This window comes from Carettochelys insculpta, chromosome 15, assembly GCF_033958435.1.
Source record: "Carettochelys insculpta isolate YL-2023 chromosome 15, ASM3395843v1, whole genome shotgun sequence".
NCBI lineage: Eukaryota > Metazoa > Chordata > Testudines > Carettochelyidae > Carettochelys > Carettochelys insculpta.
In genome coordinates, this window is record NC_134151.1 from 39,096,172 (window position 1) to 39,106,165 (window position 9,994).

At 68.7% G+C, this 9,994-nt stretch overlaps 1 protein-coding gene across 4 annotated transcripts in view; it reads left to right on the forward strand.

Annotated features, from left to right (window-relative positions):
* The window catches only part of UNC5A (unc-5 netrin receptor A), an 80,608-nt gene that overhangs the window by 70,038 nt on the left and 576 nt on the right, over positions 1 to 9,994 (forward strand). For all 4 annotated transcript variants that reach the window (XM_075009797.1, XM_075009800.1, XM_075009798.1 and 1 more), the window contains 2 exons: positions 6,889 to 7,053; positions 8,276 to 8,454. In XM_075009797.1, coding sequence (XP_074865898.1) covers positions 6,889 to 7,053; positions 8,276 to 8,454 — 344 coding nt within the window. The remainder of the gene's footprint in view (positions 1 to 6,888; positions 7,054 to 8,275; positions 8,455 to 9,994) is intronic.

Consider the following 9,994-nt stretch of genomic DNA (forward strand, 5'->3'; position numbering starts at 1 on the left):
CCAGGCAGGGCTGCCAGCTGCTCGCCAGCTACCAGGCAGGGCTGCCAGCTCCTCGCCTGCTAACAGGCAGGGCTGCCAGCTCCTCGCCTGCTAACAGGCAGGGCTGCCAGCTGCTCGCCTGCTACCAGGCAGGGCTGCCAGCTGCTCGCCTGCTACCAGGCAGGGCTGCCAGCTGCTCGCCTGCTACCAGGAAGGGCTGCCAGCTCCTCGCCTGCTACCAGGCAGGGCTGCCAGCTGCTTGCCAGCTACCAGGCAGGGCTGCCAGCTCCTCGCCAGCTACCAGGCAGGGCTGCCAGCTGCTCGCCTGCTACCAGGTAGGGCTGCCAGCTCCTCGCCAGCTACCAGGTAGGGCTGCCAGCTGCTCGCCTGCTACCAGGTAGGGCTGCCAGCTCCTCGCCTGCTACCAGGTAGGGCTGCCAGCTCCTCGCCAGCTACCAGGTAGGGCTGCCAGCTGCTCGCCTGCTACCAGGTAGGGCTTCCAGCTCCTCGCCTGCTACCAGTTAGGGCTGCCAGGTGCTCGCCAGCTACCAGGTAGGGCTGCCAGCTCCTCGCCTGCTACCAGGTAGGGCTGCCAGCTCCTCGCCAGCTACCAGGTAGGGCTGCCAGCTCCTCGCCAGCTACCAGGCAGGGCTGCCAGCTCCTCGCCTGCTACCAGGCAGGGCTGCCAGCTGCTCGCCTGCTACCAGGTAGGGCTAGCAGCTGCTCGCCTGCTACAAGGTAGGGCTGCCAGCTGCTCGCCTGCTACCAGGTAGGGCTGCCAGGTGCTCGCCAGCTACCAGGTAGGGCTGCCAGGTGCTCGCCAGCTACCAGGTAGGGCTGCCAGCTCCTCGCCTGCTACCAGGTAGGGCTGCCAGGTGCTCGCCAGCTACCAGGTAGGGCTGCCAGGTGCTCGCCAGCTACCAGGTAGGGCTGCCAGCTGCTCGCCTGCTACCAGGTAGGGCTGCCAGGTGCTCGCCAGCTACCAGGTAGGGCTGCCAGGTGTTCGCCAGCTACCAGGTAGGGCTGCCAGCTCCTCGCCAGATACCAGGTAGGGCTGCCAGCTGATCGCCTGCTACCAGGTAGGGCTGCCAGCTGATCGCCTGCTACCAGGTAGGGCTGCCAGCTGATCGCCTGCTACCAGGTAGGGTTGCCAGGTGCTCGCCAGCTACCAGGTAGGGCTGCCAGCTCCTCGCCTGCTACCAGGTAGGGCTGCCAGCTGCTCGCCAGCTACCAGGTAGGGCTGCCAGCTCCTCGCCTACTACCAGGTAGGGCTACTACCTGCTCGCCTGCTACCAGGTAGGGTTGCCAGGTGCTCGCCAGCTACTAGGTAGGGCTGCCAGCTCCTCGCCTGCTAGCAGGTAGAGCTGCCAGCTCCTCGCCAGCTATCAGGTAGGGCTGCCAGCAGCTCGCCAGCTACCAGGTAGGGCTGCCAGCTGCTCGCCTACTACCAGGTAGGGCTGCCAGCTGCTCGCATGCTACCAGGTAGGGCTGCCAGCTCCTCGCCAGCTACCAGGTAGGGCTGCCAGCTGCTCGCCAGCTACCAGGCAGGGCTGCCAGCTCCTCGCCTGCTAACAGGCAGGGCTGCCAGCTCCTCGCCTGCTACCAGGCAGGGCTGCCAGCTGCTCGCCTGCTACCAGGCAGGGCTGCCAGCTCCTCGCCTGCTACCAGGTAGGGCTGCCAGCTGCTCGCCTGCTACCAGGCAGGGCTGCCAGCTGCTCGCCAGCTACCAGGCAGGGCTGCCAGCTCCTCGCCTGCTACCAGGCAGGGCTGCCAGCTGCTCGCCAGCTACCAGGCAGGGCTGCCAGCTCCTCGCCTGCTACCAGGTAGGGCTGCCAGCTCCTCGCCTGCTACCAGGTAGGGCTGCCAGCTCCTCGCCAGCTACCAGGTAGGGCTGCCAGCTGCTCGCCTGCTACCAGGTAGGGCTGCCAGCTCCTCGCCTGCTACCAGTTAGGGCTGCCAGGTGCTCGCCAGCTACCAGGTAGGGCTGCCAGCTCCTCGCCTGCTACCAGGTAGGGCTGCCTGCTTCTCGCCAGCTACCAGGTAGGGCTGCCAGCTCCTCGCCTGCTACCAGGTAGGGCTGCCAGCTCCTCGCCAGCTACCAGGTAGGGCTGCCAGCTCCTCGCCAGCTACCAGGTAGGGCTGCCAGGTGCTCGCCAGCTACCAGGTAGGGCTGCCAGCTCCTCGCCTGCTACCAGGTAGGGCTGCCAGCTCCTCGCCAGCTACAAGGTAGGGCTGCCAGGTGCTCGCCAGCTACCAGGTAGGGCTGCCAGCTGCTCGCCTGCTACCAGGTAGGGCTGCCAGGTGCTCGCCAGCTACCAGGTAGGGCTGCCAGGTGCTCGCCAGCTACCAGGTAGGGCTGCCAGCTGCTCGCCTGCTACCAGGTAGGGCTGCCAGCTCCTCGCCAACTACCAGGTAGGGCTGCCAGCTCCTCGCCAGCTACCAGGTAGGGCTGCCAGCTGCTCGCCTGCTACCAGGTAGGGCTGCCAGCTCCTCGCCAGCTACCAGGTAGGGCTGCCAGCTCCTCGCCTGCTACCAGGTAGGGCTGCCAGGTACTCGCCAGCTACCAGGTAGGGCTGCCAGGTGCTCGCCTACTACCAGGTAGGGCTGCCAGCTGCTCGCCTGCTACCAGGTAGGGCTGCCAGCTCCTCGCCAGCTACCAGGCAGGGCTGCCAGCTCCTCGCCTGCTACCAGGCAGGGCTGCCAGCTGCTCGCCAGCTACCAGGCAGGGCTGCCAGCTCCTCGCCTGCTAACAGGCAGGGCTGCCAGCTCCTCGCCTGCTACCAGGCAGGGCTGCCAGCTGCTCGCCTGCTACCAGGCAGGGCTGCCAGCTGCTCGCCTGCTACCAGGCAGGGCTGCCAGCTCCTCGCCTGCTACCAGGCAGGGCTGCCAGCTGCTCGCCAGCTACCAGGCAGGGCTGCCAGCTCCTCGCCAGCTACCAGGCAGGGCTGCCAGCTGCTGGCCAGCTATCAGGTAGGGCTGCCAGCTGCTGGCCAGCTACCAGGTAGGGCTGCCAGCTCCTCGCCAGCTACCAGGTAGGGCTGCCAGCTCCTTGCCTGCTACCAGGTAGGGCTGCCAGCTCCTCCCCAGCTATCAGGTAGGGCTGCCAGCTGCTCATCTGCTACCAGGTAGGGCTGCCAGCTCCTCCCCAGCTATCAGGTAGGGCTGCCAGCTCCTCGCCTGCTACCAGGTAGGGCTGCCAGGTACTCGCCAGCTACCAGGTAGGGCTGCCAGCTGCTCGCCTGCTACCAGGTAGGGCTGCCAGCTCCTCGCCAGCTACCAGGTAGGGCTGCCAGCTGCTCGCCAGCTACCAGGTAGGGCTGCCAGCTGCTCGCCTGCTACCAGGTAGGGCTGCCAGCTGCTCGCCTGCTACCAGGTAGGGCTGCCAGCTCCTCGCCAGCTACCAGGTAGGGCTGCCAGCTCCTCGCCTGCTACCAGGTAGGGCTGCCAGCTGCTCGCCAGCTACCAGGCAGGGCTGCCAGCTGCTCGCCAGCTACCAGGCAGGGCTGCCAGCTCCTCGCCTGCTAACAGGCAGGGCTGCCAGCTCCTCGCCTGCTAACAGGCAGGGCTGCCAGCTGCTCGCCTGCTACCAGGCAGGGCTGCCAGCTGCTCGCCTGCTACCAGGCAGGGCTGCCAGCTGCTCGCCTGCTACCAGGAAGGGCTGCCAGCTCCTCGCCTGCTACCAGGCAGGGCTGCCAGCTGCTTGCCAGCTACCAGGCAGGGCTGCCAGCTCCTCGCCAGCTACCAGGCAGGGCTGCCAGCTGCTCGCCTGCTACCAGGTAGGGCTGCCAGCTCCTCGCCAGCTACCAGGTAGGGCTGCCAGCTGCTCGCCTGCTACCAGGTAGGGCTGCCAGCTCCTCGCCTGCTACCAGGTAGGGCTGCCAGCTCCTCGCCAGCTACCAGGTAGGGCTGCCAGCTGCTCGCCTGCTACCAGGTAGGGCTTCCAGCTCCTCGCCTGCTACCAGTTAGGGCTGCCAGGTGCTCGCCAGCTACCAGGTAGGGCTGCCAGCTCCTCGCCTGCTACCAGGTAGGGCTGCCAGCTCCTCGCCAGCTACCAGGTAGGGCTGCCAGCTCCTCGCCAGCTACCAGGCAGGGCTGCCAGCTCCTCGCCTGCTACCAGGCAGGGCTGCCAGCTGCTCGCCTGCTACCAGGTAGGGCTAGCAGCTGCTCGCCTGCTACAAGGTAGGGCTGCCAGCTGCTCGCCTGCTACCAGGTAGGGCTGCCAGGTGCTCGCCAGCTACCAGGTAGGGCTGCCAGGTGCTCGCCAGCTACCAGGTAGGGCTGCCAGCTCCTCGCCTGCTACCAGGTAGGGCTGCCAGGTGCTCGCCAGCTACCAGGTAGGGCTGCCAGGTGCTCGCCAGCTACCAGGTAGGGCTGCCAGCTGCTCGCCTGCTACCAGGTAGGGCTGCCAGGTGCTCGCCAGCTACCAGGTAGGGCTGCCAGGTGTTCGCCAGCTACCAGGTAGGGCTGCCAGCTCCTCGCCAGATACCAGGTAGGGCTGCCAGCTGATCGCCTGCTACCAGGTAGGGCTGCCAGCTGATCGCCTGCTACCAGGTAGGGCTGCCAGCTGATCGCCTGCTACCAGGTAGGGTTGCCAGGTGCTCGCCAGCTACCAGGTAGGGCTGCCAGCTCCTCGCCTGCTACCAGGTAGGGCTGCCAGCTGCTCGCCAGCTACCAGGTAGGGCTGCCAGCTCCTCGCCTACTACCAGGTAGGGCTACTACCTGCTCGCCTGCTACCAGGTAGGGTTGCCAGGTGCTCGCCAGCTACTAGGTAGGGCTGCCAGCTCCTCGCCTGCTAGCAGGTAGAGCTGCCAGCTCCTCGCCAGCTATCAGGTAGGGCTGCCAGCAGCTCGCCAGCTACCAGGTAGGGCTGCCAGCTGCTCGCCTACTACCAGGTAGGGCTGCCAGCTGCTCGCATGCTACCAGGTAGGGCTGCCAGCTCCTCGCCAGCTACCAGGTAGGGCTGCCAGCTGCTCGCCAGCTACCAGGCAGGGCTGCCAGCTCCTCGCCTGCTAACAGGCAGGGCTGCCAGCTCCTCGCCTGCTACCAGGCAGGGCTGCCAGCTGCTCGCCTGCTACCAGGCAGGGCTGCCAGCTCCTCGCCTGCTACCAGGAAGGGCTGCCAGCTGCTCGCCTGCTACCAGGCAGGGCTGCCAGCTGCTCGCCAGCTACCAGGCAGGGCTGCCAGCTCCTCGCCTGCTACCAGGCAGGGCTGCCAGCTGCTCGCCAGCTACCAGGTAGGGCTGCCAGCTCCTCGCCTGCTACCAGGTAGGGCTGCCAGCTCCTCGCCAGCTACCAGGTAGGGCTGCCAGCTGCTCGCCTGCTACCAGGTAGGGCTGCCAGCTCCTCGCCTGCTACCAGTTAGGGCTGCCAGGTGCTCGCCAGCTACCAGGTAGGGCTGCCAGCTCCTCGCCTGCTACCAGGTAGGGCTGCCTGCTTCTCGCCAGCTACCAGGTAGGGCTGCCAGCTCCTCGCCTGCTACCAGGTAGGGCTGCCAGCTCCTCGCCAGCTACCAGGTAGGGCTGCCAGCTCCTCGCCAGCTACCAGGTAGGGCTGCCAGGTGCTCGCCAGCTACCAGGTAGGGCTGCCAGCTCCTCGCCTGCTACCAGGTAGGGCTGCCAGCTCCTCGCCAGCTACAAGGTAGGGCTGCCAGGTGCTCGCCAGCTACCAGGTAGGGCTGCCAGCTGCTCGCCTGCTACCAGGTAGGGCTGCCAGGTGCTCGCCAGCTACCAGGTAGGGCTGCCAGGTGCTCGCCAGCTACCAGGTAGGGCTGCCAGCTGCTCGCCTGCTACCAGGTAGGGCTGCCAGCTCCTCGCCAACTACCAGGTAGGGCTGCCAGCTCCTCGCCAGCTACCAGGTAGGGCTGCCAGCTGCTCGCCTGCTACCAGGTAGGGCTGCCAGCTCCTCGCCAGCTACCAGGTAGGGCTGCCAGCTCCTCGCCTGCTACCAGGTAGGGCTGCCAGGTACTCGCCAGCTACCAGGTAGGGCTGCCAGGTGCTCGCCTACTACCAGGTAGGGCTGCCAGCTGCTCGCCTGCTACCAGGTAGGGCTGCCAGCTCCTCGCCAGCTACCAGGCAGGGCTGCCAGCTCCTCGCCTGCTACCAGGCAGGGCTGCCAGCTGCTCGCCAGCTACCAGGCAGGGCTGCCAGCTCCTCGCCTGCTAACAGGCAGGGCTGCCAGCTCCTCGCCTGCTACCAGGCAGGGCTGCCAGCTGCTCGCCTGCTACCAGGCAGGGCTGCCAGCTGCTCGCCTGCTACCAGGCAGGGCTGCCAGCTCCTCGCCTGCTACCAGGCAGGGCTGCCAGCTGCTCGCCAGCTACCAGGCAGGGCTGCCAGCTCCTCGCCAGCTACCAGGCAGGGCTGCCAGCTGCTGGCCAGCTATCAGGTAGGGCTGCCAGCTGCTGGCCAGCTACCAGGTAGGGCTGCCAGCTCCTCGCCAGCTACCAGGTAGGGCTGCCAGCTCCTTGCCTGCTACCAGGTAGGGCTGCCAGCTCCTCCCCAGCTATCAGGTAGGGCTGCCAGCTGCTCATCTGCTACCAGGTAGGGCTGCCAGCTCCTCCCCAGCTATCAGGTAGGGCTGCCAGCTGCTCATCTGCTACCAGGTAGGGCTGCCAGCTCCTCGCCTGCTACCAGGTAGGGCTGCCAGCTGCTCGCCAGCTACCAGGTAGGGCTGCCAGCTGCTCGCCTGCTACCAGGCAGGGCTGCCAGCTGCTGGCCAGCTTGGCTGTGCCCCTGTGCCCGCCCTGCCGGGGCCAGGGCTGTTGGGCAGCTTGGGCGGGGGGAGCCCTGCAGGCACCAAGCCGTGGGGACTGGCTGACATGCTGCCGCTGCCCCAGAGCCCTGCTCGGGGCCGGGCCCTGCTGCTCCTGGGGAGCCCCAGTGTGGGTGGAGTGACCCTTGGCTTCACCCCGCAGGAGATCCCCTTCTACCAGCTGTGGAGCGGGCTGCAGCCGTACCTGCACTGCACCTTCACCCTGGAGCGCCTGAGCCCCAGCACCTGCCAGCTGGCCTGCAAGATCTGGGTGTGGCAGGTGGAGGGTGACGGGCAGAGCTTCCACCTCGACTTCAACATTGCCAAGGTGGGCAGGGGCGTGTGTGGGGGGGGGGCGGTGCCCAGAGGGGTGTGCAGGAGGGGCGGGGTGCATGGGGGAGGATGGAGTCCAGGGGCATGGGGGGACGGCTGTGCCCGCAGGTGGAGGGTGTGCCTGTGGGTGTGCCTGTGGGTGTGCATGCGGGAAGGGGTGTGGACGGGGGGTGTGCCTGCAGGTGTGTATGGGGGAGGAGTGTGCCTGCAGGTGTTCCTGTTGGTGTGCATGGGGGAGGGGTGTACCTGTGGGTGTGCATGGGAGAGGGGTGTGCCTGTGGGTGTACATGGGGGAGGGGTGTGCCTGCAGGTGTGCCTGTGGGTGTGCATGGGGGAGGAGTGTGCTTGCAGGTGTGCCTGTGGGTGTGCACGGGGGTGTGCATGGGGGAGGGGTGTGCCTGCAGGTGTGCATGGGGATGTGCCTGTGGGGTGCATGGGGGTGTGCCTGCAGGTGTGCATGGGGGAGGAGTGTGCCTGCGGGTGTGCACGGGGGTGTGCCTGTGGGTGTGCATGGGGGAGGGGGTGTGCCCACAGGTGTGCATGGGGGAGGAGTGTGCCTGCAGGTGTGCATGGGGATGTGCCTGTGGGGTGCATGGGGGTGTGCCTGCAGGTGTGCATGGGGGAGGAGTGTGCCTGCGGGTGTGCACGGGGGTGTGCCTGTGGGTGTGCATGGGGGAGGGGGTGTGCCCACAGGTGTGCATGGGGGAGGAGTGTGCCTGTGGGTGTGCATGGGAGTGTGCCTGTGGGTGTGCATGGGGGAGGGGTGTGCCTGCGGGTGTGCACGGGGGTGTGCCTGCGGGTGTGCATGGGGGAGGGGGTGTGCCCACAGGTGTGCAGGGGGGAGGAGTGTGCCTGCGGGTGTGCATGGGAGTGTGCCTGCGGGTGTGCATGGGGGAGGGATGTGTCCGCAGCAGCATGTGGGGGGGCAGCCGGGTTAGGGCTGCGAGTGCGGGCTGGGCGACCGAGCAGTGCGGCGGGCAGCCTGGGGGGACAGCAGGTGGGCGCTGGCGTGCCAGGAGCTGCCGCCCAAGGGCAAGGGCAAGGGCAAGGGCCGCTGTCGGGGGGAATGGGGAAACGTGTCAGGCCGGGGCACTGGGTGGCCCGACGTGGCGCACAGCAGCCTGGGGCAGGCAGCCGCCAGCGCTCAGCAGGCGCATCCAGCCAGGCCTGGGCCCCTAGGTGCGCCCTGCCCCAGCCTCTCCCTGCCGGTACCCTAGGACACGAGCTGCTCGGACTGGCTGGTGCCCGACAGCGAGGTTGGCTCCCCGGCCCTGGTGGGGCCCAGTGCCTTCAAGATCCCCTTCCTCACCCGCCAGAAGCTCATCAGCAGCCTGGACACGCCCTGCGCCCATGGGGCCGACTGGAGAACCCTGGCCCAGAAACTCCACCTGGACAGGTATGGGGCAGGACGGAACCCACCGCCAGGGCAGGGAGCAACCCCAGTGCCAAACGCTGGACAGGACCCAGCACCGGCGCAGGATGGGACCTAGCACCAGGGCATAAGCAGGGAGCAACCCCAGTGCCAGGGGCAGGCTGGGATCCCAGCGCCAGGGCAGGATGGGACCCCAGTTCCAGGGCAGGCTGGGACCCCAGCGCCAGGGCATGGGCAGGGAGCGACCCCAGCACCAGGGCAGGATGGGACCCCAGCACCAGGGCATGGGCAGGGAGCAACCCCAGCGCCAGGGCAGGATGGGACCCAGCGCCGGGGCAGGGAGCAACCCCAGTGCCAGAGGCTGGACAGGACCCAGCACTGGGGCAGGATGGGACCTACCACCAGGGCATGGGCAGGGAGCGACCCCAGCACCAGGGCAGTCTGGGACCCCAGTGCCAGGGCATGGGCAGGGAGCGACCCCAGCACCAGGGCAGGCTGGGACCCCAGTGCCAGGGCATGGGCAGGGAGCGACCCCAGCACCAGGGCAGTCTGGGACCCCAGCGCCAGGACATGGGCAGGGAGCGACCCCAGCACCAGGGCAGGATGGGACCCCAGCACCAGGGCAGTCTGGGACCCCAGTGCCAGGGGCAGGCTGGGACCCCAGCGCCAGGGCAGGCTGGGACCCCAGCGCCAGGACATGGGCAGGGAGCGACCCCAGCACCAGGGCAGTCTGGGACCCCAGCGCCAGGGCAGGCTGGGACCCCAGCGCCAGGACATGGGCAGGGAGCGACCCCAGCACCAGGGCAGTCTGGGACCCCAGTGCCAGGGGCAGGCTGGGACCCCAGCGCCAGGGCAGGCTGGGACCCCAGCGCCAGGACATGGGCAGGGAGCGACCCCAGCACCAGGGCAGTCTGGGACCCCAGCGCCAGGGCAGGCTGGAACCCCAGCGCCAGGACATGGGCAGGGAGCGACCCCAGCACCAGGGCAGGCTGGGACCCCAGCGCCAGGACATGGGCAGGGAGCGACCCCAGCACCAGGGCAGTCTGGGACCCCAGTGCCAGGGCATGGGCAGGGAGCGACCCCAGCACCAGGGCAGTCTGGGACCCCAGTGCCAGGGCATGGGCAGGGAGCGACCCCAGCGCCAGGGCAGTCTGGGACCCCAGTGCCAGGGCATGGGCAGGGAGCGACCCCAGCACCAGGGCAGTCTGGGACCCCAGCGCCAGGACATGGGCAGGGAGCGACCCCAGCACCAGGGCAGGCTGGGACCCCAGCGCCAGGGCATGGGCAGGGAGCGACCCCAGCACCAGGCCTCTTGCCCAGCTGTGTGGGCCCCAGGAGCCCAGCATGAGCCCAGGGGGAGGGTGGGAGACAGGCCTGCACCCCTGAAGCCAGCCGGGCCCCTTTGGCAGGTGGTGGCCCAGTGGGAGGAGCTGCAGGACCCGCCCTCCCCTGCTCAGTGCCCCAGGCGGGCAGCCCCTCGCCCCGCAGCGGCCCGGCCTGGGGAGGGCGCAGGGTGCCCAGCTGGAGCAGGCAAGTCCGGCGCTAACGGCCCCTCCGCCTGCAG